General features: G+C 66.0%; 5 protein-coding genes across 11 annotated transcripts in view; 3 read left to right on the top strand and 2 right to left on the bottom strand.

Annotated features, from left to right (window-relative positions):
* The first annotated feature begins 41 nt into the window (after positions 1 to 41).
* On the top strand, positions 42 to 2,573 carry SHD (Src homology 2 domain containing transforming protein D). The gene is made up of 6 exons (XM_042024313.1): positions 42 to 54; positions 270 to 467; positions 546 to 758; positions 1,122 to 1,260; positions 1,797 to 1,916; positions 2,329 to 2,573. Exons 1-6 carry the CDS (start codon positions 42 to 44, stop codon positions 2,513 to 2,515), a joined length of 870 nt encoding a protein of 289 aa, XP_041880247.1. The 3' UTR covers positions 2,516 to 2,573.
* A 337-nt stretch (positions 2,574 to 2,910) lies between these two features.
* Positions 2,911 to 5,267, bottom strand: TMIGD2 (transmembrane and immunoglobulin domain containing 2). The gene is made up of 5 exons (XM_042024312.1): positions 5,007 to 5,267; positions 3,877 to 4,437; positions 3,689 to 3,781; positions 3,137 to 3,420; positions 2,911 to 3,024 (listed from the first exon to the last, which is right to left on the bottom strand). The coding sequence occupies exons 1-5, from the start codon at positions 5,041 to 5,043 to the stop codon at positions 2,911 to 2,913; spliced, it is 1,089 nt and encodes a 362-aa protein (XP_041880246.1). The 5' UTR covers positions 5,044 to 5,267.
* Positions 5,268 to 5,843: 576 nt separating this feature from the next.
* On the top strand, positions 5,844 to 10,678 carry FSD1 (fibronectin type III and SPRY domain containing 1). Of its 2 annotated transcripts, XM_042024387.1 has the most exons (13): positions 5,844 to 5,918; positions 6,617 to 6,724; positions 6,798 to 6,929; positions 7,001 to 7,102; positions 7,746 to 7,768; positions 8,007 to 8,128; positions 8,510 to 8,719; positions 8,842 to 8,940; positions 9,018 to 9,177; positions 9,254 to 9,333; positions 9,631 to 9,882; positions 10,222 to 10,310; positions 10,390 to 10,678. In XM_042024387.1, the coding sequence occupies exons 1-13, from the start codon at positions 5,907 to 5,909 to the stop codon at positions 10,492 to 10,494; spliced, it is 1,494 nt and encodes a 497-aa protein (XP_041880321.1). In that variant the 5' UTR covers positions 5,844 to 5,906; the 3' UTR covers positions 10,495 to 10,678. The 2 variants fall into 2 exon arrangements, with proteins under 2 accessions (XP_041880321.1, XP_041880322.1); XM_042024388.1 differs by lacking the exon at positions 7,746 to 7,768 and having other exon boundaries at positions 8,580 to 8,719.
* A 712-nt stretch (positions 10,679 to 11,390) lies between these two features.
* MPND (MPN domain containing) lies at positions 11,391 to 15,506 on the top strand. Of its 4 annotated transcripts, none has more exons than XM_042024384.1 (13): positions 11,391 to 11,703; positions 12,602 to 12,828; positions 13,076 to 13,306; positions 13,382 to 13,514; positions 13,614 to 13,698; positions 13,771 to 13,867; positions 13,987 to 14,059; positions 14,133 to 14,209; positions 14,286 to 14,454; positions 14,534 to 14,604; positions 14,723 to 14,812; positions 15,027 to 15,119; positions 15,199 to 15,506. In XM_042024384.1, exons 1-13 carry the CDS (start codon positions 11,697 to 11,699, stop codon positions 15,283 to 15,285), a joined length of 1,440 nt encoding a protein of 479 aa, XP_041880318.1. In that variant the 5' UTR covers positions 11,391 to 11,696; the 3' UTR covers positions 15,286 to 15,506. The 4 variants fall into 4 exon arrangements, with proteins under 4 accessions (XP_041880318.1, XP_041880317.1, XP_041880316.1 ...); XM_042024383.1 differs by having other exon boundaries at positions 13,382 to 13,544; XM_042024382.1 differs by having other exon boundaries at positions 13,382 to 13,698.
* Positions 15,507 to 15,800: 294 nt separating this feature from the next.
* SH3GL1 (SH3 domain containing GRB2 like 1, endophilin A2) overlaps positions 15,801 to 25,855 on the bottom strand; it is a 23,036-nt gene continuing 12,981 nt past the window's right edge. The window contains exons 2-10 of one of the 3 annotated variants that reach the window (XM_042024379.1): positions 24,341 to 24,409; positions 24,166 to 24,238; positions 23,452 to 23,595; positions 21,857 to 21,990; positions 20,751 to 20,909; positions 20,182 to 20,285; positions 19,380 to 19,504; positions 18,881 to 19,009; positions 15,801 to 17,428 (exon numbers count right to left, since the gene is read on the bottom strand). In XM_042024379.1, coding sequence (XP_041880313.1) covers positions 17,232 to 17,428; positions 18,881 to 19,009; positions 19,380 to 19,504; positions 20,182 to 20,285; positions 20,751 to 20,909; positions 21,857 to 21,990; positions 23,452 to 23,595; positions 24,166 to 24,238; positions 24,341 to 24,349 — 1,074 coding nt within the window. In that variant the 5' untranslated portion in view covers positions 24,350 to 24,409 and the 3' untranslated portion in view covers positions 15,801 to 17,231. The remainder of the gene's footprint in view (positions 17,429 to 18,880; positions 19,010 to 19,379; positions 19,505 to 20,181; positions 20,286 to 20,750; positions 20,910 to 21,856; positions 21,991 to 23,451; positions 23,596 to 24,165; positions 24,239 to 24,340; positions 24,410 to 25,855) is intronic. The other 2 variants (XM_042024380.1, XM_042024381.1) reach the window with 2 other exon arrangements.

Below are 25,855 nucleotides of genomic sequence, written 5' to 3'. Positions count from 1 at the left end.
GGGGGGGGGGGAGGTCTGGGGACCGGAGGGGATGCGGGGCGATGGGGAACGGGGGTGGGGACCGGGAATAAGGACCAGGAGACGGGGGACGGGGAGCCGGGGAGAGCCAAGGGGTCGTGGGGGCAGTGGGACACCCAGGGACGACCTGGGGTCACTGGGAGAGGGAACTGGGGGGCGGCTGGGGATGGTGGAGTCACTGGGAGAGGGGGAAGGGGAGAGGGGTTGGGGGACAAAGGGACCAAGTGGGCGGGAGTGGGGCCGGGGCTGAGGACACCCGTGTCGGGGATGTGGGAGCCCGAAGGGTCCCGGGAGGGCACCCAGGGACCGGGGAGATGCCGGGGGGCAGCGGGGGTCCCGTCCCACCCGGAGCCCCCCCCCGCAGGGCCCAGGTGAGAGCGAGTACTCGGAGCCCTTCGAGGGGGAGCAGGACCCGGCGCCCGAGGGCGGCTGCGACGAGGAGGCCACAGGTGGGTGACACCCCGGGCACCCCCGGCACCCCCGCGGGGGTCCCGGGCGCCTCCCACCGCCCCGTCCCCCGTCCGCAGGGTGCCCGCGGCAGGGCGAGGGCAGGCGGGTGCGGCCGCGCCGGGGTCCCCAGCTCTACGACACCCCCTCGGAGGAGTGGGACACGGCCGGGGACGGCTCGGGGGGGGCCCCGGCCCGCGAGAGCCGCCTCCCCCGCGACGACGAGCGCCCGGCCGACGAGTACGACCAGCCCTGGGAGTGGAAGAAGGATCACATCTCACGGGCGTTCGCAGGTGACGGCGTCCCCGGGTGCCGCCTCGGGGTCCACTCCCGGCTGCCAGCATCCTCCAGTGCCCGTGGGGACCACCCCGGGGTCCCCCAACCCTGCATCCCACAGCTTCCATGGGTATCCATCCTGGACCTCAGCATCCCCCAGTGCCCTGGGGTCCCCCCTCGTGTCCCCCCGTGCCCATGGCTCTCACCCCTGGGACCCCAACACCCCTTGGCCCCTATGGGCACCACCCCAGACCACTCCTGGCCCCAGTAATGGGACACCACTGGGCAGAGCCACCACTGGGACGCTCCTCTGTGGTGTGGCACTGAGAGGAGCCCCCCAGCAGCAGGCAGGGGGGGTGACACCCCCTTTGTCCCCGCAGTGCAGTTTGAGAGCCCCGAGCGCTCCCCCAGCGTGTCCCGGCAGCTGCCGCGGTCCCCCCGGCCCCCCGGCGGCCCCAGGCCGGGCTGTCCCCCCAGCCCCAGGCGCGTGGACACCTCGCTGCCCCTGGAGAAGCAGGCGTGAGTCTGGGGGGCTCCCACGGGGTGGTATCAGCATCCCGCTCACACAGCATGGCGTGGGGGCAAAGCTCTGGGGGAAGAGGTCCCTCATGGGGGGTCCTTGTGGGGTCAAGGGTGTCCTGTGGCGTGGTTGGGCCCCCAGAGTGTGGAGGGTGCTCGTGGCACTGATGGGTGCCCACGAAGTAGAGGGTGCCCATGGAATAGAGGGTCCTCATGGGGTGAGGAGTGTCCGTGGCATGGGAGGGTCCCCATGATGTGCTTGGGTGCCCCATAGGATGTTTGGGTGCCCCATAGTGTGGTTGGGTGCCCCACTGGATGTTTGGGTGCCCATGGTGTGGTTGCCCCTCTGACTCCGTTGGGTCCCAATGCCCTGAGTGTCTCCATGGTGTGAAGGTGCCCCATGGCACAACCGGCTCCCTGTGGGGCGTGGGTGGGTCCCCAAACCACAGGGGGTGCCCCCTGTTGCTGACAGGTCCGAGTGGCCGGGAGGGTCCCCTGTGGCACAGGGGGTGCCCGAGTGACCCCTCCCTGCCCAGGTGGTACCACGGCCCCATCGGGCGGGCGGGCGCCGAGACGCTGCTGGCGCTGTGCCGCGAGGGCAGCTTCCTGGTGCGGGACTGCGAGACCAGCCCCGACGACTACTCCCTGTCCCTCAGGTGAGCGTGGGGACACGGGCACAGCCCCGGGGTCACCCTGCCATGGGGGACATCCGGGGGCCAGGCTGCGAGTGTGGGGTTGTATCCGGGTGCTGGCGTGTTTGGGTGCCCCAGCATCTGTGGGGAAGTGCTGGCACGTGGGGACAGGCTGGAGGTGACCCAGGATCCCTTGGCTGGGGTAGTGCCACCCCCTGCCCCTGCTCTGGATGAGGTCCCCATCCCCGTCCTCCTCCCCACTCCTGTCTGCGTCCGTGCCCCAATCCCCATCCCAGTTCTCATCCCTATTCCCATTCCCATCCCCATCCCCTGCTCCACGTGGCGTCCCCCAGCCCCGTCGTTGTCCACCTCCCTGTCCCAGCCTCCATCCCCATCCCTCCCCGCTCCCGTGCCTCATTTCCCGTCCGTCCCGCAGGAGCAGCGGGGGTTTCGTGCACGTGAAGCTGACGCGGACCCGGGAGCAGCACTTCACCCTGGGCCGGGCCGGGGCCGCCTTCCCGTCCGTGCCGGCGGCCGTGGGGCACTACACGGCCCGGGCGCTGCCCGTGCGCGGTGCCCGCCACCTGTCCCTGCTCTACCCCGTGGCCGTGCAGCCCCTGTGAGCCCGGAACCCCCGGCCGCGCCCCCCGCCCCGCGCCCCATTAAAGCCGCCGGCTCACATCGGGGTGGTGACGCTCTGGTGCCTCCGCGGGGATTTGGGGACGCGTAATGGCGGGGGGGGGGGTGGAATTTGGGGAGGAGGTTTTGGGCAGAGATGGGGATGGGGACAGGGGGGTTGGGGATTGGGGTTTGGACAGGCATGGGGACAGAGATAGGGAACTGAAATGGGGACAGGAATGGGGACAGGAATGGGCGCCTCTGGTGCCTCTCGGCGCTCAATTCTGGGGTGCCCCTGGGGAAGGCGGGACAAGGTGGTGGCGCTGCCACCGCTGTGCCACCCTGGTTCTCGCCACCGTCCAGATCCCCAAGATGGGGGGGGGAGTCAAGATGAGCCCCCCTAGCCATGGGTACAACACAGGGCGGCACTGTCCGGGGTCACCCGCGTGGTGAGGGGCTGGTGGCGCTGCCCCCCGGGGGGGTCCTGGCTTCCCACCCCCCCAGCACAGCCCTCCTGCGCCGGGTGCCACCGTGGAATGAAGCCAGGGGACAACAGAGTGGCTTCCCCAGAATGGGGGGTCCCAGGAGCCGCTGGCCCCCCGGCACAGTGACCACGAGCTGCCCACGCGCGGTGGCCGGGGGGGGTACAGGATGGCGCGGGCGGGCACAGAGGACGCTGAGCCGGGTGACAGGATGCTGCCAAACACCTTTTTGGGGGGTTTCCTGAGGAAGGGCAGAGCCGGGGGAGGGTGTGAGGCACCACGGGGCACCCTCAGGGCCGGGGGGGCGGGGGGGGGGCCCTGTGTCCGCCGCAGCTCCTGCTGGTACAGGTTGCGCTTCAGCTTGGGGGGCGGCGGCAGCTTCGTGGGGTCCCGCGCTCGGAACATCACGTTCACGTAGATGGGCGTGTCTGGGGGTGCAGCGGCTGTTGGGGGTCACCTCTGTCCGCCAGGACCCTCGGGGGACACGCGGGGTGCCTGAGGTAGGGGATGGCGGAGGGGGGACGAGCAGGGGAGGCTTGGGCACGGGGGAATTTTGGGGTGGGGGAGGGTGTGAGGAGAGGAGGGTGAGGGGTATTTGGGAGAGGCAGAGGAGGACGGGGTATTTTGGGAGGAGGCATTTGGGGAGGGGAACTTCGGAACGGTGTTTGGGGAGGGGATGTTTGGGGCCAGGGTTACCTGAGCTCCTGTGACAGCAGCGGTAGCCCAGCAGGGCCATCCCCAGGAGAAGGGCAGGGCCCCCCAGGCCCCCCACGAGCCCCCAGAGCAGCGCTGCAAGCACAGCCAGCCGCGGTCACCCTGGCACCGGGGACACCGGACACACCCCCCCCCCCGGTGGAGGGGACAGCGGGGACAGCCACAGTTACCTGCCTGATGTCCTCCAACAGCTGCTGCCGTGAGGGGAAAGCAGTCAGAGATGTCCCTGTGCCTGCCTCTCCTCACCGTGGCCACCCCAAACCCGCCAAGGAATCTCCTCCAAGGGACCCCATCCACCCTGTCGGTGACCCCACAAGCCCCTCGGCGATGCCACCTCCCCCCCTCCCCGCGGTGCCACCCGCCGGTACCGGGGGCGACGCTGAGCTCGGTGCCGTTGCCGGTGGCGGTGCCGTAGCGGGGGATCTCGAGGGTCACCCGGCACAGGTAGCGCCCGCTGTCGTTGCCCTGCACCTGCGGGAGGCTGAGGGTGGCCCGGGGGGGGTGCCAGGCCAGCTGGACCCCGGGGGCGTGGGCGGAGCAGGGGGACAGGGGCAGGGGGGTGACAAAGTCCAGGCGGGTGGCACAGAGCACCCCGAGCCCCCCGTCCCTCACCCACTCCATCCGCAGCAGGGCCCCGCTCTCGGCCTCCTCCACCTGGCACCGCAGGGCCACCGCGTCACCTGCTGTCACCTGCGCCTCGCCCGGCGCCTGGATCACCCGCAGGGCGCTCGCTGTGGGGACAGCCCCGGGGTCACGGGGGGATGGCACCCCCAGCCCCGGCGGTCCCCCGGGTCCCCCGTGGGGTGGGGGGTGCAGGGACACTCCAGGCTCGCTGCCTGTCACCGCTGCCTCTGACCACATGCCCCATCCTGTTCCCCTCACTGCTGTCACCTTCCTGTCCCCCACCGCCTGTCGCTTGTCCCTTTCCTGTCCCCCCACGCCATCACTTTCCTGTCCCCACTCACGCTGTCTGCCCCCCCTCCTGTCCCCTCCCCATGTCCCCCCATCCATCCCCACCTGCTCCCTCCTGTCCCCCCGCCACAGCCGGGTCACCCAGCTCCGTCCCCCGCCTCTGTCCCCGTGTCTGCCCCTCCCTCTGTGTCCCCAGCCCCTCTCTGGTCTCCCCCTCAGGACAGATGTCCCCAGCAGCCCCCCATCCCTGTTGTCACACAGGGGCCAGCCTGAGCCCCGTGTCCCCCCCAGTGTCCCCCGGGTGGCCTGTCCCCAGCCCCACAGCACAGCCACAGGGTCCCAGGCACTGTCCCCTCTGTCCCCCCAGCCAGCCCTGTCCCCCACTCACCTCCAAGGAGGGGGATGAGGACCCCGAGCCCCCACATCCCCCCTCCGGGGCCAGCCCAGCTGCCCCCTCCGAGGGGCTGTGTCCCCAAGGGGTCCCAGTCCCGATGCTGTCCCTGTCCCCAAAGCGCCGCTGTCCCCGAAGCCTCCCGGGCCAGCTCACTGTGACACCGTGGCTTCCGGCCCCTGTGATACAGGGGAGGGTGACAGGAACACAGAGGGGACCTGAGCGGGGGCAGAGATGGGGATGTGGGTGGGGGCTTAGGGATGGGGATTTGGGCAGGGATGGGGACACACATCGGGATGGGGAAGGGGAGTGGAAGGGGGACAGTGATGAGATTGGGGACCGGGATGAGGACAGGGATAGGGACAGGGATGAGGACAGGGATGGGGACAGGGATGTGGGACACCATCCAGAGCTAGGGCAGGTGACAGCACCTCCTCAGGCCCCACCTTGACCCTGGATCCACTCCAGCCTGGGGAAGAGCCCCCTGGGGACTTCTTCTGATCCCCCTGGAGCGGGGGACCCCTCCTGCCCCCCGAGCGGGCTGCGGGACCCAGCGTGGCCACGCGGGGAGGACGGGGGGGCCCGGACTGGGAGGCCCCCCCCCCCCCGGGGGGCGGCCCCCCCCCCCCCCCCCCGGGGGGACATAGTCCCCCCCCCCCCCCCCTTCCCCTCGCCCCTGGCCCGGCGCTCCCCAACCCCGGGGGTCGCAGCCCCCCCTCCCGACTACAACTCCCGGCATCCCGCGGGGCGGGGCGCGGGGTCACGGCCCCGGGCCGCGCTCCCCATTGGGCGGGGCCGGGGCGGGGCGGGGCCGGGGGCGGGGCCGGGGCGGGGCGGGGGCGCCGCTCCCCCTTTGTTGGTGTCGGCGGGGCCGAGCGGCGGCGGGGCCGGCCCGGAATGGGCGACCAGGTACGGCCCGAACCTCCCGGGAGCGGGGAGGGCACGGCGGGCAGGAGGAGGAACGGGGCGGGTGGGGGAAGAGGGGATGGAGCGATGGAGGCGGGGGGGATGGAGGATGGAGTGAGGAGGGTGGAGGGAGGGATGGAGAGGGAGGGAGGGATGGAGGGAGAGGGGATGGACGGGTGGAGGGAGGGAGGAGGGAGGGATGAAGAAGGAGGGATGAAGGAGGAAGGGCCGGAGGGATGGAGGAAGGAGTGATGGAGGAAGTGGGGATGAATGGATGGATGGAAGAGGGACAGAGGCAGGAGGGATGGGGGAAGTGGGGATAGAGGGATGGGAAGGAGGGAGGGAGGAAGGAAGGAAGGAAGGAGGAAGGGATGAAGGAGGGATGGAGGAAGAGCGGATGGAGGAAGGAGGAGCAGAGGGATGGAGAAGGAGGGATGGGGGGCGCAGGTGTGGAGGATGGGGGCCTGCAGGGGTTAAGGGTGGCACCGGAGGGAAGGAGGGGTAGGGGAGGGGTGCAGGGGCTCAGGACTGGCACACTCGCACTCACACTTGCCAAGTCATCGGCCCCGCCATGCTGGGCAGCCCGGCCGGGTCCTGCGGCGCCTGGCACGGCCTGGCACGGCCTGGCCCAGCGGGGACGGGCCTGGGGGGCCCGGGGGGCCCGGGGGGCCCGGGGCCGCAGGTGCTGACGGGCGGTGCAGGGCGCCGGGCAGGAGTCTCTGCGCAAGATCATCACCACCCTCGCCGTGAAGAATGAGGAGATCCAGAACTTCATCTACTCCCTCAAGCAGATGATCCAGAACGTGGAGGTACCGGCCCCCCTGCCCTCCCCCGGGGTCCCCGCTGGGGTGGCCCCCGCTGAGGCCCCGGCGTTGTGCCCAGGCCAACTCGGCGCGGGCACAGGAGGACCTGGAGGCCGAGTTCCAGTCGCTGTACGCGCTGCTGGACGAGCTCAAGGAGGACATGGTGATGAAGATCAAGCAGGAGCGCGCCAGCCGCACCTACGAGCTGCAGGTGAGCCCCCCCCCGGAGCCCCCGGCCCCGGGACCCCCGCCCAGCGCTGCCCCTCTGCCCTCCCTCGCCAGGCCCAGCTCGTGGCGTGCTCCAAGGCCCTGGAGAGCTCGGAGGAGCTGCTGGAGGCGGCCAACCAGGCCCTGGGCACGGCCAACCACCACGACTTCTCCCAGGTGGGTCCCCGTGGCGCCGGGGGTGGCCCTGCCTGGCTGTCCCCACGTCGGGGGTGTCCTGACCCCCCTTGCCACCCGCTCGATGCCGCCCTGGGCCGGGCACCCCCTTTTCTCTGTGCGCCGGGGCCGCGCGGGGCTGGCTGTGCCTGCTGTGGGGCTGGGTGGGAGCGCGGACACCCGGAGTGACCCCGGTGCCCCCTTTCCCTGAGACAAAGGGACACGGGGGGCACTGGTGGGCACAGGAGATGCTCTGCCGGGGGGTGCAGGGTGCTGTGGGATACAGGGATGCTCTGGGATGGGGAACTGTGGGAATGCAGGGATGCTGTGCCAGGGGTAACAATGTGGCGTGCAGGGATGCTGTGGGATGCTCTGGGATGCAGGGATGCTGTGGGATGCTATGGGATGCAGGGATGCTCTGGGATGCAGGGATGCTCTGGGATGCTCTGGGATGCTCTGGGATGCAGGGATGCTCTGGGATGCAGGGATGCTCTGGGATGCTCTGGGATGCAGGGATGCTGTCCTGCTGGGTGCCACAGCTGGTACAGGTCACTCTCCAGTGCGGGGGTCCCGCATGTGCCCCCTGTGCCCGGCTCTGCTGCCTCACTGCTGCTTTTCTCCTCCTCTTTCCCTCTGCGCTCACAAGGCGGCCAAACAGATCAAGGATAGGTACGGCCCCCCCGAGCCCCCACCCCACTAACCCCCCATCCTCCTCCTCCTCTTCCTCCTCCTCTGCCTCCTCCTTCCAGCCAGGGCCCCACAGGGGTGGTCCCGGGGGTGCTGGGGTGGTCCAAAGGTGCTGGGGTGGCCCTGTGGCTGCTGGCGTGGCTGTGCCCGCCCTCCCCAGGGCCACGCAGGGTGGGGTGGGTGCTCGGCCCCGCTGAGCCCTCTCCCTGTCCTGGCACAGTGTGACGATGGCTCCCGCCTTCCGCCTGTCGCTCAAGGCCAAGGTGAGCGACAACATGAGCCACCTGATGGTGGATTTCGCCCAGGAGCGGCGCCTGCTGCAGGCCCTCGCCTTCCTGCCAGGTACTGCCAGGGCAGCGGGGACACGGGGGCAGGGCAGGGCAGGGCCAGCCGGGCACCGGCGTGGGGGCGACACGGGATGGGCGAGGAGCTGCGGCCGCGCCGGGCCGGGGTACCCTGGGGTGCCTTTCCTGAGGGGCGGGAAGGTGCCAGGCATGGAGGGATGAGGGGTCGGGGTGCTGTGCCCAGGGGGGCAGTGGGGGCCGTGCTGGGGGTCTCTGGATGCCGTGGATGGGTCCCCAGGGGTCCCGCGGGTGCCCTGCCCGAGGTCTGTGACTTGCTGAGCCCGTGGGGTCTGGGGAAGCCCTGGGGGTGGCCGGGAGTGCTGGGGACCCCCTGTGTGGCAGGGAGGGGGGACACTGGCACGGCTGCTCCTGCGGGCAGTGCCCAGCGCCCCCGAGATCGACCTGGCGGAGTCGCTGGTGGCCGATAACTGTGTGACCCTGGCCTGGAGGATGCCCGACGAGGACAGCAAGATCGACCACTACGTGCTGGAGTATCGCAGGACCAACTTTGAGGGGCCGCCCCGTGCCAAGGAGGACCAGCCCTGGATGGTCGTCGAGGGCATCAAGGGCACCGAGTACACCCTCACTGGTGAGGGCACAGGGGCAAAACAGGCCCCAGGCGGGCACCGGGGCTGTCCCAGGCTCTGTAGGGAACACGGGGGTGGCAGTGCCCTCCTTGTGCCCCACGCTGTGCCCCCGCTGTGCCCCCAGGGCTGAAGTTTGACATGAAGTACATGAATTTCCGGGTGCGGGCGTGTAACAAGGCCGTGGCGGGCGAGTTCTCCGAGCCGGTCACTTTGGAGACCAAAGGTGGGTCCGGGGGTGTGGCAGGTGCCCGTGTCCCCCTGTGCCACCCCCGGGCACGGGCTGACAGGGGCCATCCCCAGCGTTCATGTTCCGGCTGGACGCCAGCACGTGCCACCAGAACCTGCGGGTGGAGGAGCTGAGCGTGGAGTGGGACGCCACGGGCGGGAAGGTGCAGGACGTCAAGGCCCGCGAGAAGGACGGCAAGGGCAGGACGGCCTCCCCTGCCAACTCCCCTGCCAGGTAACACCACCCCTGTACCCCCCGTGCGGCCCCTGGCCCTGGCAATGCCAACCCTGCCGGTGTCCCCCTGTGCCAGGGTGGTGCAGTCGCCCAAGAGGATGTCCCTGGGCCGCGGGGGCCGCGACCGATTCACCGCCGAGTCCTACACGGTGCTGGGTGAGAGGGGGCACCCGGGGCTGGGGGGGCCTGGGGTCTCCAGGGCTGTGGGTGAGGGGGGACAGGGCATGGGGAGTTGCAGGGGGTGTGGGGCACCCTGAGGGGCCTGGGGGTGGGACAGAGCCAGCACCCTGTGGCTGCTGGGGGTCTGGGGCCCCCAGGGCTGTGGGTGAGGGGGGACACAGCGGGGACAGGGCCCAGGGGGTGACTCAGGGGGGCACCCCGAGGGGCCTGGCGGGGCGGGGACAGGACAGGGCACGCCGTGGGTGCCCGGGCAGAGCCGTGGCTGTGCCGCAGGGGACACCCTGATCGACGGGGACGAGCACTACTGGGAGGTGCGGTACGACCGCGACAGCAAAGCCTTCGGCGTGGGCGTGGCGTACCGCAGCCTGGGCAAGTTCGACCAGCTGGGCAAGACCTCGGCGTCCTGGTGCCTGCACCTCAACAACTGGCTGCAGGTCAGCTTCAGCGCCAAGCACAACAACAAGGCCAAGGCGCTCGACGTGCCCGTGCCCGACTGCATCGGCGTCCACTGCAACTTCCATGAAGGTGCGGCTGGGCTGGGGCTGGGGACTGGCACCTCCATGGCCATTGCCACCTCCATGGGCGTTGCCACCTCTGTGGGCATTGCCACCTCCATGGCCGTTGTCACCTCCATGGGCATTGCCACCTCCATGGCCATTGCCACCTCTGTGGGCATTGCCACCTCCATGGCTGTTGTCACCACCATGGCCATTACCACCTCCATGGGCATTGCCACCTCCATGGCCATTGCCACCTCCGTGGGCATTGTCACCACCATGGCGTCAGTGTGAGCATTGCCATGACCACGGGCACTGTGCAGAGGGTCTGCCTGCCCCGTGCCCACCTGTGCCCCCATCCCCACAGGTTTCCTGTCCTTCTACAATGCCCGGACCAAGCAGCTGCTCCACACCTTCAAGGCCAAGTTCTCGCAGCCGGTGCTGCCGGCTTTCATGGTAAGGGGGGGCAGGGCTGGGGGCTCCTGGGGGCTGCCAGCGGGGTGTTCAGCCCTCTGAGCCCCCCCTGTGTCCCCAGGTGTGGTGTGGCAGCTTCCAGGTGACGTCAGGCCTGCAGGTGCCCAGCGCCGTGCGGTGCCTCCAGAAGCGGAACAGCACCGCCAGCAGCTCCAGCCTGCCCTGAGCCAGGCACAGCACTGAATGTACCCCCTGCCCCCCAGACACCCCCACGCTGCCCTGAAGGGCTCTGCCACCCCCGGGGCTGCCCACAGCCCCCCCACTCCGTGCCCCCCATGTCGCCGGGGCTCATTGCCCCCAGCACCGAGAGCTGCTTCTGGCCTGGAGAATAAACTGGGATGTAGGTGTGACGTGGCCGTGGATGGGGGGACAGGGGGAATTTGGGGTCCCCGTGACACCCCCACGGCGCCAGGAGCAGGGAGGGGCCGGGTGGGCACAGGGTCCTTCATTCACAGTGCACCCCCAAGTATGAGAGGGTTCCCCACTCCCTGGTGTCACCCTGGCACCCCAGGCCAGGGGACCCTGGGGACAGCTTTCCCTGAGGATGAGGGGGGCCCCACTGGCTGCTGGCACAAAGTGCTGGCACCGGGAACAGGGAAGCACCACTGGGCTCTGCAGGGAACACACCCGGTGGCCCCGGGAAGCAGAGGGGACACGGGGAGTTGGGGGAAGACAGTGCCTGAGAGCACCAGGAGTGGTCCCGGGAATCGGTCCTGGGTACCCGAGGGTCGCTCTCAGCGCTCGGTCCCGGGGAGTCCCAGGTGTTGGTGCTGGAGCGTGCTGGTGTCGGTCCCGGCGGTGCCGCCCACCCGATCCCGCGGCCCCCGCTTGTCCACGAAGCCCTCGTAGCAGTGCCGGGCCCGGGGCCGGGTCCCCCGGGGCAGCGGCACCGGCCGCTCCATCTCCGCCCGCCGCGCAGGAGCCGCCGCAGTTCCCGGCACCGGCCCCGCCCGGCCGGGGCGAAGGGCGGCGGGCGGCGGGCGGGTGTTCCGGCCGGGCCGGGGGGGTCCCCGGTGCGGGGCTGGGCCCCGTGTGCCCCCCTCCCGACGCGGCAGGTGCGGCGCTGCCCCCCCGGGCAGGCTCCGGTCCCCACTCCCGCTGCCGGTGTCTCCCGTCCCCCTCCCCGGGGCGAAAGGCGGCGGGCGGGGGTCCCGCCGGGCGGGGGGGTCCGTGTCGCGCTGCCGGGCCGGGGCCCGGCGTCCCCGCCCGGTGCGGCAGGTGCGGGGCTGTCCCTCCCCGCCGGTGCCGGTGTCCCCTCGCCCCCCCGGGCGGGGCGGGGCGCCCGGGGCCGCCCCATCACGTGTCGCCGCCGCCGCCGCCGCGCGCACCGGGGGGAGGCGGGAGCGGCGGGAGCGGCGGGAGCGGAGCATGGCAGGTACCGGGGGGCGGGGGCGCTCCGGGAACCAGGAACCGGGAACTGGGAGCCGGGGATCGGGCGCGTACCGGGCACCGGGCACGCACCGGGATCGCGCGTACCGGGCACGCACCGGGCACACGCGCACCGGGCACGCACCGGGCACCCGGTACCGGACACTCATCGGGAGCGCGCCGGGAACCGGGCACGCGCGCACGGACACGCGCCCCGGCCGGGGACACGCACCGGTCACACGCCCCCCCCCCCCCCCCCCCCCGCCCGCCCCCGGGGCCCGCGGGGGCACCGGCCCGACCCCGCGCCCGCGGGACCGCGGTGGGGACATCCCGGGACATCCCGGGACACCCCTGGGGCAGGAGCGGAGCGGGGCCGGGGCGGGGACACCCCTCCCCCCGGGGACCTGTCGTGTGTCACCCCCGGCGCCCCGCAGCCCTCTGGGCTCAGAGCGGGCTCTGGGGCCCTGCTGGGCCGGGGGACACTCAGCCCCGTGTCCCCGGGCCATGTCCCCATGTCCCCATGTGCTCGTGTTCCCCAGCCGTGTCCCTCAGCTATGTTCCCACGTCCCCCTGTCCCTCAGCCCGTTCCTGTGTCCACCGGCCGTGTCCCCGTGTCCCCGTGCCCGCCGTCCTTCACTGTCGTGCTCCTGTGTCCTCACCCCCATCTCCCCCCGTCAGTGCCCCCCTCTCCCATCCCCGAGTCCTCCTGTCCCTGTGTCCACCTCCTCCATGTCCTTGTGTCCCCTCCGTGTTTGTGTCCCCATGTCCACCTCTTCCTGTCCCCACGTCCCTGCGCGTCCCTGTCCCCGTGTCCCCAATCGCACGCAGAAACTATGGAGGAGGACCCAAGGGTGCTCTGGGGGGACAGCCGGGGTGCTGCCACACGGTGTCCCCCCGCCCCGCAGCGCTGGCGGCCCCCTCCCCCGGCGGGGACGAGTGTCTGGAGGAGGACGAGGACGAGCTGGAGCCGGGGCTGGACGAGGCGGAGGCCGAGCCGGAGGTCGGGAGCGGGGCCAAGGCGGCGGGGGGGCCCCGGGGGGCCGTTCTCACCCGTAGAGGCATCACCCTGCGGGTCCTGCTCCGAGACGGGCTCCTGGAGCCGGGCAGAGGTGTCCTGTCCATCTACTACCTGGTGAGCCTGGGGACACAGCATGGGGACAGGGGAGAGGGGACGGGGACAGGGAGCAGGGATGGGGACAGGGAACAGAGATGGGGCAGGAGACGTGGGACAGGGAAAGGGACGGGAAACAGGGGACACAGGATGAGGACAGGGGATGTGGGATGGGGACAAGGGACACAGATGGGGAATATGGGACGGTGATGGAGCCGAGGGAGAAGTGATGGGGACAGGGGGACGTGACTCCCACCGTTGTCCCCAGGGCAAGAAGTTCGTGGGGGACCTGGGCTCGGACGGGACGATCACGTGGCAGGAGACGGGGCAAGTGTTCAACTCGCCGAGCGCCTGGGCCACGCACTGCAAGCGCCTGGTGAACCCCGCCAAGAAGTCGGGCTGCGGCTGGGCGTCCGTGCGCTACAAGGGCCAGAAGCTGGACCAGTACAAGGCTGCGTGGCTGCGCAAGCACCAGCCCAACGTGCCACCCCCCGAGGAGGTGGGACCAGGGTCAGCTCCCCCTGGCACCCCCGGGGTGGGGGGCGAGGTGGGTGCCAGCCCCGTCTGCCCGCAGAGCTTGGCCAGCGAGGGCGAGGAGGAGGAGCTGCCCGAGGAGGAGGAGGAGGAGGCGACGAGGGAGGGTCGGGTGCCTGTGCCGGAGGCGGCGGCTCCCAAAAAGCCGGAGGAGAGGAGCAAGAAGCAGCAGGGCAAGAGCCTGGCGGAGCCGGCGGGGACGGGTGAGCCGCCGTGGGGGTCCCGGGGGTCCGGGCAGCCCGGCCGCGGTGACGGGACCTTGTCCTTGGCAGATGTCGGCAGTGCAGGGAAAAGGCTGGAGATGAAACCCCGGGTGCCCGTCCGCTACTGCACCCTGGGCACCCGCGACTCGGCCAGGTAGGGGACACGGGGACCCCGGGGCGCAGCAGGGCCGAGGCAGCGGTGGCAGCGGGGCTGTGCCTCTTCCAGGAACCCCCAGACCCTGGTGGAGGTGACGTCCTTTGCCGCCATCAACAAATTCCAGCCCTTCAACGTGGCCATCTCCAGCAACGTCCTCCTGCTCCTGGTGCGTTCCCTCCCCAGGCTGGCACATCGCTGGTGGCACTGGGGACGCCTGCAGCGAGCGGGGTGTCCCTTGTGTCACCGTTTTTGGGCTAAACCATCGATTTGAACCTTTTCCTTTAGGATTTCCACAGCCACCTGACACGGAGCGAAGTGGTGGGGTACCTGGGGGGGCGGTGGGACACCAACACCCAGTGTAGGTGGGGTTTGGGGGGTGGGGGTGGCTCTGCCGTGGGCTGGGGGGGTCACCCAGCCCTGTGTCCCCGCAGTGCTGACGGTGCTCCGGGCCTTCCCGTGCCGGACCCGCCTGGGAGACGCCGAAGCCGCTGGCGCTGTGGAGGAGGAGGTGAGAGGCTGATCCAGCCTCGGGGGCAGGCAGGGGGCTCTGGGGGGCCTGGACCCCACGGTTTGTGCCCCCCCAGATCTGCCAGAGCCTGTTCCTGCGGGGGCTGTCGCTGGTGGGGTGGTACCACAGCCACCCCTTCGGGCCCGCGCTGCCGTCCCTGCACGACATCGACGCGCAGATGGATTATCAGCTCAAGCTGCAGGGCAGCGGCAACGGCTTCCAGCCCTGCCTGGGGCTCATCTGCGGTACGTGCCTGAGGCCCGGGGCTCCCAGGGGGCTGCGGCTGCTGTCACCCCCCTGTGCCAGCCCCCTCTGTCCCCACAGGGCCCTTCTACCCCGGCAACCCCGGCGTGGAGTCTAAAATCGCGCCCTTCTGGGTGATGCCGCCGCCGGAGGTAAGCGGGGGAGGATTTGGGGTCGGGTGCCCCTGCCCAGCACCCTCAGGTGCCCCTCAGGGTGGTGTCAGGTCCCAGAGCTGTGGAGTGACCCCTCCCTGGCTCCCCCATCCCCCAGCAACGGCCCAACGACTACGGCATCCCCATGGATGTGGAGGTGACCTATATCCAGGACGGGTTCCTCACCAATGATGTCGTGCAGGAGATGGTGAGAGCGGAGTGGGGGCCCCAAAACCCCTGGAGCCCATTGGGGGCAGGCTGGGCCCCCACCACTCATCCCTGTCCTGCCCTTAGCCCCGGTGATGGGGACAGTCCCTTCTCCAGCCCCCCGGGGCCACCCAAGTCTCGGTGCCGCAGGTTTGGGGTCCCCCTGCCTGGCTTTGGGGCACCCCCAGGGCCTGCAGCCCCTCTGTGCCCCCCAGACGCTGCTGGTGGAGTTCTATAAGGGGGCCCCTGACCTGGTGAAGTTCCAGGAGCTGTGGAGTCAGGATCAGACCTACCTGGACAAGCTGAAGGTGGGAAGGGCTGGGTGGGGAGGGGGATTCGGCGGGGCACCAGTTCCCTGTGCTGGAATTAACTGGGGTTTCCCCCCAGGGCTCCCTGGCCTCCCGCACCCCCAAAGACCAGAGCTTCACCCACTTCCTGGAGCAGATCTTCAGCCTCCTCAAGCTCAGCGGGTGAGGGCGTGAGGCCCCTCGACTCGGACCAGGTGCCTCCCGCAGCCCGGGCGGGCTCGGCAGCCCCGGGGCTCACCCGGACCCGGCGCGGGGCAGCTCCCGGAGCTCCCGAGGGCGCCGCGACCCCGCCGGCCCCGCCCTGCCCCGAGGGCGGCCGTGCTGGTGGGGCAGTCTCTGGGTCAGTGGTTTGTGGAAGTGGTAGTTTGATTAAAGAGCAGTTCCTGACAGGCGGCTCCGCTGGCTGGGGACACGCTGGCTTGGGGACATCCTGCCACGGCCCGGACTAAGGGGATGTGTGAGGAAATCCCTCCCTGTGAGGGTGGGCAGGCCCTGGCACAGGGTGCCCAGAGAAGCTCTGGCTGCCCCTGGATCCCTGGCAGTGTCCAAGGTCAGGCTGGACACTGGGGCTTGGAGCAGCCTGGGACAGTGGGAGGTGTCCCTGCCATGGCAGGGGTGGAATTCCATGACCTTCCAGGCCCCATCCAACCCAAACCATTCCCTGACTCCACGAGGCAGATGTTAGAAAGAAGAAAACATTTAATACTTTCATTCAGAGATACAAGTCAAGAATTGTGGGTCATCATTTTTTTCCCCTAAAAACCAGGAGAAACCATTACAAAAAAAAAAAAAAAAAAAAAAAAAAAAAGATCTAGCGAGTTGTCCCAGCTGACAGAACGCGTTTCAATCCACCTGAGCGGGAGCCGGTGCCCCCGGGACGTGACTCTGGTCCCTTGGGCTCCCTGCCCTGCTGGGAGCGGGGGGGCTGCCCTGGGCCCCCCTGGGGCCAGGGTCACAGCTCGGGGGTCAGACAGACGGGGACATGCACGGACCAAATCCTTACAGAGGAACGGGATCAGGAGCCGGGAGCAGCAGGGACAGGGACGCTGCAGCACAGCCCTGCACGGAGCTGGGGCCTGTCCGAGGCCGAGGAGGGGAAGAACCCACTTTTCTAGCAAGGAAATCCACGGAGCCGAGCGAGAGCTGGGGTGAGCGCTGCTCTGCGGCCCCATCCCAACCCCATCCCGACCCCCTGGCCAGGAAGGGACAGCTGAGGGATAAGGGGTGGCAGAAGTGACACTGAGATGAACCATCCCTCTTCCCACCGACCCGGGGCAGAGGGGTGCACTGCCCCCAGAGAGGGTGGCTGTGGGCAGGGCGGGGGCGCAGGGGAGGCACGAGAGGACCAGGGGAGCTCCAGCCGTGATCCCCGAGGGATCCCCGGGAAGGGGGAACGTGCAGAGCCCTGGGAAGAGGAGCCACAGCCTCTGCCCCACCACAGGGACACCCCGGGCTGTGGCCCAGTTCCTCCCCCTCCAGATGATCCTGCAGGTGTGACCGACTTGGGAGAGTTCGTAGCAGGAAAAGCCTGAGGTCCAGGAAAAAACCATGGGCAGAAGGAGCAGCCTTGGGGTCTGTGGGGAGGGGGCCAACGGCGGGCAGGGGACATCCCCACTGTCCCTCCAGGATGGGCAGGGATGGCTCCGAGCCCCGGGCAGGGCTCAGCACCTGCCCTGCAGGGCTGCCTTAGTGTTCAGGGGTGCTTTAGTGTTGCTGTGCCTCAGCTCCCTCCCCGATCCCGCCGGGATCCCGCGGGGGATCCGTGGGACACGGGTGGCGATCGCTGGGGCGGGAGGTGGGGGCTGCCCTGCCCCGGGGCCGTGTGTCCCAGGACAATCCCGGCTCTCCCACCTGGCTCATCCGGGTGCTGGACCCAAAGGAAACACGGGAAGAGGAAGGGACGGGGCGGGGGCGCGCGAAGTACCGAAGTTCAAGCACCAGAAGGACAAAAAAAGAAAAAAAAAAAAAGAAAATAACCAAATTCACGGGGGGAAGGGGCCGTGGGACCCTTCTGGTTTGTTCCCTGGTGGCGCCTGGCCCCGAGGTGAGGCGGGGAGGGCGGGGCTGGAGCTGGAATGGAGCTCGGGACACTCGGGGCGGGAGCGGCGCCTTTCACTGAGGTAGCGGGACCAGCACTTCCACGTAGTTGAGCGGGAAGAAGCCGGACTGGCCGTGGATCATCCCCTCGTACCAGTTCTCGTCGATCTGGTTCGTCAGGGTGATGATGTCGCCCTCCTTGAAGCCCAGCTCGCCGTCGTTCTCGGGCTCGAAGTCGTAGAGGGCTTTGCAGCAGGGCTGGTCCAGGGGGGCTGCGGGGACAGCGGGGACACGTCAGCAGCACCCCACACAGCCCTGCCCTGGCACCAGGGATTCCTGCCACGGGCTCTGGATCCTGCCTGGACTGGCAGGGCTGGTTCCACTGGCCCTTCATTGCCCCTCCAGTTCCTCCGTTACGCCGCTCCAGCCCCGGCCCCAGCACAGATCCTGCGTCCAACACCCCGTGTGCTGCTCCTGCCTGGATTTCCCACATTCCAACCTGAACGGGACCACTGACAAGCCACGTTATCCCTCTGCAGAGGGGAGAACCTGCCCTGTAGCTCACAGGTGGGGTTGGACATGGAGGGGGACCCTGGAAGGGTCACCCCACACCTGAGGGTGACAGAGGGACAGGACAGCACCTGCCTCCCTGGCCACGGGGCTTCAAACCCGTGAGCAGCCCCCCAAAACTCGGGAGAAACCCAAAGTCTCATTCCCCCAGCTCAGCTCCAAGATTTAAGCATCGCCTTTCGGCTGCAAAGGGATTTTCTGTGGGATTCCCTGCTGCTCACTCTGTGCACTGACATTTTGGGCCTCAGCTTTGGAGCTGGGAGGATCCCAGTGGAAAGGGACTGAGCTAAGAGAGAGCACCAGGGCCTGCAGGAGCCCCCAGCCCTCCCCACTGTGCTGGGGCTCAGCCAGGGCAAGGGAACAGCAGCCAGCACATCCAGCTGCTGAATATCCCTGAAGTGTCCAAGGCCAGGCTGGACGGGGCTTGGAGCAGCCTGGGACAGTGGAAGGTGTCCCTGCCCACAGCAGGGGTGGAATGAAATGGTCTTGAACCATTCCATGATTCCAGGACCCACAGCAAGGGAGGGCCCAGCACGAGAAGAGCACTCAGAAGTCACCACAAGCAGCAGCCAGACATCGATGGGTTTGAGAGAACTCCCCAGATCACCAGGCTGGTCCCACCACCACGTCCCTGCTCCAGGCTCCTTCCCAGCACAACAGCTCCGAGCCCCAGCCCAGCCCAGCCCCAGCATCCCAAGGTCCTGCAGGAGGAACCACGGACCCCACATCACCCCACAGCCCCTCCCAGGCTCCTTGTGCCCAGCTGGGACCACACCCCACACACTCCATGAGCTGAGGCTCTGCCTCCTCCCTCCAGGATTCCACAGGGACACGGGAGCAGGAGTGGGAGAGATCCAGGCTGGGTGCTTGTAAGAACAGGGAAATCCTTGAATCCTGATCTCTCCTGGGAAAGCACCTGATCCCTGCGGATCAGGACATGCCTGGGTGCTGGGAGCTGCTGCAGCTCCTCCGGGTGAGCCAGGCCCCGGTTTTGGGGTGGAAAATCCCACTGGAGCGGGGCTGGGTTAATTCAGGGCTCAGCTCAGGCTCAGCACGGAGGGATGAGCAGCTCCAAGGAGCAGCAGCAGGGAGGAGCAGCCAGGAGGGACGGGGAGAGGAGGCCACACACGGAGCAGTGCAGGGAGGAAACTCACGGATACTCCTGACGGAGGCCCGGGACGGCTTGTCCGACCGGAAAGAGGCGGAAGCTGCTTCCAAACAAAAGAGAGACATGCTTAAACCAACGGGAACGGGAGACAGGGACAGGCAGGGCCCGGAGGGATCTGTTAGGAGAAACAGGAGTGCCCACATGCTGTTAGGAACCTGCTGGGATCAGGGAGGGAGGGAGGGATGCAGCGGGATGGAAAACAAGGAAGGAGGGAGAAGAGAGGCTTCAGTTTTCCTGTCTGGCACTGACATCGAGAGGCCCAGGCTGGAGACCCCTCTGGCACATCCCCAAAGCCAACACAACAAAGGCTCCTGGGTCCCAGGAGAAAACAGCCTGCCCTAGAGGCATTCCCGACATTTTCCAGAGCCAGTGGCTCGTGCAGGAGCATCCAGCACACGAGGAACATCCTGTGCAGGCCGAGCAGCCGCCCTCCTTCCCCGGGAGGCTGCTCCAGAGGCACTGGCAAACACCTGGGACAGCGTTACCTGAGACTTTGGGGGTGGGGTTGCAGGAGAAGCCCCCGTTGGACTGGTCAGTGTCCCCGAAGTCGTACGTCTCCCTGGGCTTGGGTTTGTACTCCCGCTTGGGACGTGAGGAGGCCTCCCTCATCCTGGGACAGGGAGAAGAAACGTGGATCAAGTGCAACAAGGAATGGAAGATCACCACGGAGGTGGAACAGGAGGAGATCACCACGGCGTTTGTGCTCCTGGGTGGCTACACAGGGGAGGAAGTGGCCTGCAGACAGGGATTTGCACAAGTCCCTGCGCTGGAAGGTGAGACTTCCCCGGGGTTTGGGACCTGCCCTTGGAGACGGCCTCACATCCCAGGTTTTGCTACAGAACGCTCAGGAATTCAGGCCAGCAGAGGACACTCGTGCTGTAGTTTTAAAGCTCAGACTTGGCAGGATCCTCCCAGCTCCTCCCAATTCAAAGCAGGCACGGCACGGGATCCACTCCGCAGCTTCTCCCAGGAGGGAAGAGCAGCAGGGGCAGCACTGCCAGATCCTCCCGAGTGGGGAGGCTGAGGAAGGAGAGGTGCGACGAGCCTACCTCAGCCAGGATTTGGGCTGGATCAGACACCCAACTAAATTCAAATCCCACCTGGAACAGCCAAAGGAATTGGCTTTTTCAAGGCCAGGTTGGACAGGGCTCGGAGCAGCCTGGGATAGTGGAAGGTGTCCCTTCAAGGTCCCTTCTGACCCCATCCATTCTGTGATTCCAAGGGGGACTCGGGTGTTCCCAGACAGGAACCACGGGGACAGCTCTGGCTGGGAGCACTGGGACTCACCTGCGCTTGAGCTTCTCGGCGAGCTCGTCCAGGATCTGCACGGCCTGCCTGTGGTAATCCAGCTGGGCATCCACCAGGGCGGACAGCTGGCTCACCTGCTCGATCTGGGGAACCACGGGGCCGCGATCAGCGCCTGCTCCCAGCCAGAGCCCCCGCACTGCCCGTGGGGCTGCGCTGGGGAACGGCAGCAGTGGGGAGCCCAGAGGAGGTCTGGGATTTCACACAGCACAGGGCAAAACCGGCTGAGACTGTGCAGCACAGAGCACACTCCCTGCCACTCTGCGTTTGCCAGCTGGGAAATCCTTCCCAAATCCTCCCCAGCTGTGTTACCTCCCAAGCTCAGCCCCCCACCACCCCGAGAGGAGCCTGTTTGGTGCCAGCCACAGGCTCTGCTCTGGCCAAGAGCTGGATCAGGGGCTAAGCCAAGGCCTGTGGGGTCACGCAGATCTGGGTTTTCCCAGAGCAGACACTCGGGAGAACACGAGTGGAAGTGGTGTGCAATTAGTGCCTCCCTCGGGAGATGCCACCCCAGGGACATGGAACCCCCAGCTCTGCGCTCCCACGCTCACATCCGTCTCCAGCAGGTTGTGCATGCTGGTTTCTGCCACTTCCTTGGATTCCTCAAACTTCTCCATGGCCTGCCGGAGCTCCTCATCGGGGATCTTGCCCTGTCGCTTCTTCTTGTAGTCAAAGTCCAGGCGTCTCCCTTCCAGCTTCTTGAGATGGTGCTGGGAGAGGATGGAGAGAACAGGGAAGAGGGAAAAGCCAGAGGATTGGGAGGGCAGCTCCAGTTACAGGCTGAGTTCATTTCTGGTGTCAGAAACCTGATCTCCTGTGGCTCCCACCTTTGCTCCAGGTGGGAAAGAGTCTCCAGGGTGTGATGGTGGAGTGATTCCCACTGAGGAAAAGGCTGCAGAGCAGCCCAGGTCTGTTCCCCACAGAAGCCTTTTGGGAAGGTGAAGAGCTGTCCTGCTACTTTCAGCTTCCCCCAAGAGCTGCAGAGATCTCTGGACACCAGGAAGGTGGGTTCTGGGCACTGCATTCCTGGATCTTAGGGTAGGGATGTCTAAGGCAGCCCTATGGAATCGGGGTACAGACAAGCACTGAGGCAGCACTTGGTGGTTATTTCACCCAGGACACCACTGACAGTGAACACTCCTTCAGGAGACGTGCCCAGGGAATTGGAGGTTGGGATGGATCCTGTTACAAGCCTGGCCTTGTCTGTGTGTAGCACACGGGAGCTGCTGAGCTCTGTTTTCCCAGTGAGACCCCGAAGGGCTCCTTGGGATGCTGAGCAGAGACCTGAGGGGAGCTTGCTCAGAGCTTGGAGCCCAAATCTATCCCATCTGGGAGCTCACAGCACTAAGAACCCAGTTCAGCAAGCCCAGAAGGGGTGTTGGGATGTATTCCCACAGCACCCTCCATCAAACACGGCAAATGCAGAACCATTCCAACCTGCATCCAGCCCTTTGGGCTGCTCAGGAGCAGCAGCAGCAGCGCTGAGCAGGGAGGAAATACCAGAGAGTCTGGAGGGAGAAAACACACACAGAGCAGGGAATTCCTGCCAGCCCCTGGTTCCCACCACTCCAGAGCAGGCAGCTCCGCGCACCAACAGCCAAAGAGCCCAGAAAGCAGGGAGAGGAGGAGGAGGAGGGAAAACCATGGGGGTGTCTACCTGGATCTCCTTCAGGTCTTTGTCACACAGGTTCTGCAGGGGATCAATGAAGTTTTGTTTGACCTCAATGTCCAGCGAGTCCTTCACCTCGGCCAAGCGCTTCATGGACTCACCGGCGTCGAGGAGCGCGTCCCCTGAGAGGAGAGGAGCGGGGAAAGGGGAAGGGAATCAAACACAGCCCGAGGCCCTGGGGCTGCAGAAGCCATTGTGTGTCCCAGAACCACGGAATGGTTTGGGTTGGAAGGACCCTAATGCCTATCCAGTCCCACCTCCCACTGCCCCAGGTTGCTCCAAGTCCCGTCCAACCTGGCCTTGGGCACTCCCAGAGCTCAGAGCCACTCACTGAAACCTGTTCAGTTGCAGCCTTTCCTAAGGCCCTGGCCACTCTGACACTTCAGCCAGGCAGACTTGCAGCAAAGCACATTCAGTGCTGGCTTTTTAGTGCAGAGGAAACATTTAGAGATTAAATTATTCTTGTGCAGCTTTGGCAGAACAACAATTTCAGCAGTGCATGAACACAGGAAAATACACGAGTGAGAGAGAAGGACAAGGGAAAACATCTCTCCACTGTCCAGCTGGAAAAATCAATACAGCAGAAGTGTTATTTCAATTGTAATAACTCTGAATAACCTGGGAGGGAGGGATGGAGTCCTCAATACTGCTTTAAGGAGGCCATTAAGGAAATAAAATTTGGTGTGTGCTCCTAAAAGCTTCCTTCCCTTGCTCTCCTTGGTGCCTGTGAGCCAGGATTGATGCAGAGCTCTGAGCTGGCCAGGGAGGATCTCCAAAGCCCTCTGTCAGTCCCAAAAGCAGCCAGAGGTTTTTAATTTTCCTGAGGCAAGGCAGCTCCTCCCTGCCCTGGCAGAGCCAGCTGTGCTGCCCCGGGGCCATCACGTGCGCTGGCCGAGGTTCCAGGGGATTAAAACTGATGTCCCCAAAAGGCTTCACCCCCTCCTCCCTGCCAGTCACACGTGGCTGCGAGGAACAGCCACGCCAGAAGATTTCTTGACTTCAGCCTCCCTATGGAATCACAGCAAGGTTTGGGCTGGAAGGGATCCTTGAGAGCTGTGTGGAACTCCCAGTCTTGCTCCGTCCAGCTCCTGCTTGGCTGCTCAGTTTAGAGGGAAGTTGTTTCTTTTACATGCAAATTTATCTCAGTGCTCGATAAGAAAGTGGGTTTGCCACGGATTGGGATCCAGGATACCTGGGACCACAGAATAATGGAATGGTTTGGGATGGAAGGACCTTAAAACTCATGGAATCCCACCCCCTGCCATGGCAGGGACACCTTCCACTGTCCCAGGCTGCTCCAACCTGGCCTTGGGCGCTGCCAGGGATCCAGGGGCAGCCACAGCTGCTCTGGGCACCCTGTGCCAGAGCCTCCCCACCCTCCCAGGAAAGAATTTTTGCCAATATCCCATCTAAACCTCCTCTCTTTCCTTTTGAATCTGCTCCCTCTGGAAGTCTCTGAACCCCTTTTGAGCCCTGTTTGGTGGCACAAAGTTCACCCAACCCCTTCCAGAATTTAGAGTGACACCTTGCAGGTGACTCAGGAGCCTCCCCCCCTCCCCTCTGCAACGCCGGGGGCCACTCACCGAAGTTGGAATCCTCTCCCAGCTCCTTCCCGTAGCGGATCATGCACTCCCCCAGCAGCCCCTCGGACTGCGGGTAGCCGGGGTTCTTCACCTGCCCGCGGATCTTGGACATCGTGTTGAGCATGGTGAGCTTGGCTCTGGAAGCTGCCACACGAACACCTCAGCTCAGCCTCAGCTCAGCCTCAGCTCAGCCACCTCGGCATTCCCTGCATCCCTTGGCTGCTGCCAACGGGGTTTTATTTTCCCCCCTGCTACACCCGAAGCCAAGAGGCTCCGTTGTCTCCATCCCCCAGAAATACCCCTCGCTGCGAGAAAAGGTTCTTTTCCAAGACACAAAGCAAAAATAGTTCCCCACAGCTCGGCCAGGGAAGGCCAAAGGAGTTTCCCCAGCCCTCCCAGGGTCCCTGGAGTGCTCTCCGGAGCAGCTGGCTGGAAGGATGCAGGGCTGACAGAGCCAGCCACCCTTCCCAGCCCAGAAACACCACTTTTCCTGGATGTTCCAAGAAAAACGGGTCCCCATAGGGCCTCTCTAGGTCAGAGGCAAAGGCTGCATCTGTTCTTTCCTGGTTCAACAGCCTGGATTCAGGGCAAGAGGGGCACCTGGATCTCCACCTGATCCAAACCTGGAGCAAAAGGGATCTCCCTGATCTCCTTGCCCACCTCACTGTTTCCCTGGAAAGCTGGGAAGGGGACAGGGGAGGTCCAGGCCCTCACCTGGGTTGGGCTGGAGGTACTCTATGGTTCTGGTCAGTACTTCTGTGACGGCCTTGCTGGTCAGGTCCACTTTCTGCAGGAAAGATGAGAGCCCAGTGAGGATCAGCTCAGGGATTCAGCCAATCCCACGGGAGCCATGGGGTGATTTTGCGGATTCCTCTGGCTCCCTGCTCACCTTTTCCATCTCCTTGAAGTCATCATCTAACTTGGTCCCTTCGGCCCCTCCGACCTTCTCGCTGACCAGCTGTGGGGAAAGGACAAGGGAGGAGGATCAGGCACTGATTGAATCTTTCCACCTCATGGAATAACTCCCTGGGAGAGAAAGGGAACAGGGATGGTCCACACAGCACCTGCAAGAGAAAGGAGGCAGCAGGAACAGCCCAAAGCCCCTCAAAAAGAGCCCACCAAACCCCCAAACATCCAGAGCACCCAAAGCACGGCTCAGCCAGGACGTTCCTCGCCCACCAGGAGCTCCACAGCTCCTTAAATCCCAGCCCACGGCTCCAACTCCAACGCCTGCTGGAAAAAACAAGCAGCACAAGCGTCTCTCAGCTCCATTTGGAGCCAAGGACTCAGTTTCACACACGGCAAAATCCAAGTAAACAGGGAATGAACACACTCAGCTCCCAGCAGCCAGCACAGGAACAGCCTGGGGAGAGCAGAGCCACCACTCCGAGGGGAACTGCTGGGGCAGCTCGAGATCTGGGACAAGGAATCCTCTATCAGAGATGTCCGACAAGCTGGGAAGTCAGAGCTCATTTGGGCCATTTTGGGGAGGCCTCACCAGCTTCCTGCTGGGATCCCCTGGTCCAAGAACAGTCCCCACTCCCTAACCCACACCGTTACCTGCCCGAGGGTAATGAACACCTCCAGAACCCACCCCAAAGTGTCCTTCCCTCAGCCCAAACAGGGGAACGTTCCCTTCCCAGCCCCGTGCCGGCTGCCGAGGGAAGCAGCAGTGTCTGGGCTTGCAGGACGTGGGAACTGGCCAAAGTTGGAATCATGGAGTTGTTGAGGTTGGAAAAGACCTCCAGGATCACCGAGTCTGACCACGTTCACCACTAACCCATGTCCCCAAGTGCCACATCCACACTTTTTTTGGACACCTCCAGGGATGGGGACTCCACCACTGCTCTGGGAAGCTGTGCCAATGCCTGGCCAGCCTTTCCATGAGCAAATTTTCCCCAATTTCCAATCTAAACCTTCCCTGGTGCGACTTGAGGTGTTTTCCTCTGGTCCTACTGTTTTCTGGGAGCAGAGCCCAACCCCCACCTGGCTCCACCCTCCTGTCAGGGACTTGTGGAGAGCAATTAGTGATTATTTTGCCCCAAACAACAGCAAATTCCGCATGCAGACATCCAAAGTGGTCCAGGAAACCGGGCACTGGCTCCCAGGGTTCCACGCCTGCCCCGGGGCACTGCCAGGATTCCTCCTGTTTGTACCGAAAACTCCAGATCTGAAGGAACAATCGGGTTTGTTTACTCCAACATCAAATATTTGATTTTTATCGAGGCTTTCTTCCTCTGGAACACTCCTGCTCCCGTGGGGATACAAAATGGGGCTGGATGTTTTTTGAGGAAGAGGGGGAGGGACCCCTTTAGGGAATTATCCAGGTTCAGAGACATCACACCAGCCACACTGGGAAGGGAAGGGAAGGGAAGGGAAGGGAAGGGAAGGGAAGGGAAGGGAA

The sequence above is a fragment of the Corvus kubaryi genome, unplaced genomic scaffold (assembly GCF_017639235.1).
Source record: "Corvus kubaryi isolate FWS band 111438036 unplaced genomic scaffold, C.kubaryi_AGA036_p1.0 37262, whole genome shotgun sequence".
In the NCBI taxonomy this organism is placed as follows: Eukaryota; Metazoa; Chordata; class Aves; order Passeriformes; family Corvidae; genus Corvus; species Corvus kubaryi.
This window is presented reverse-complemented; position numbering and strand designations above follow the sequence as displayed.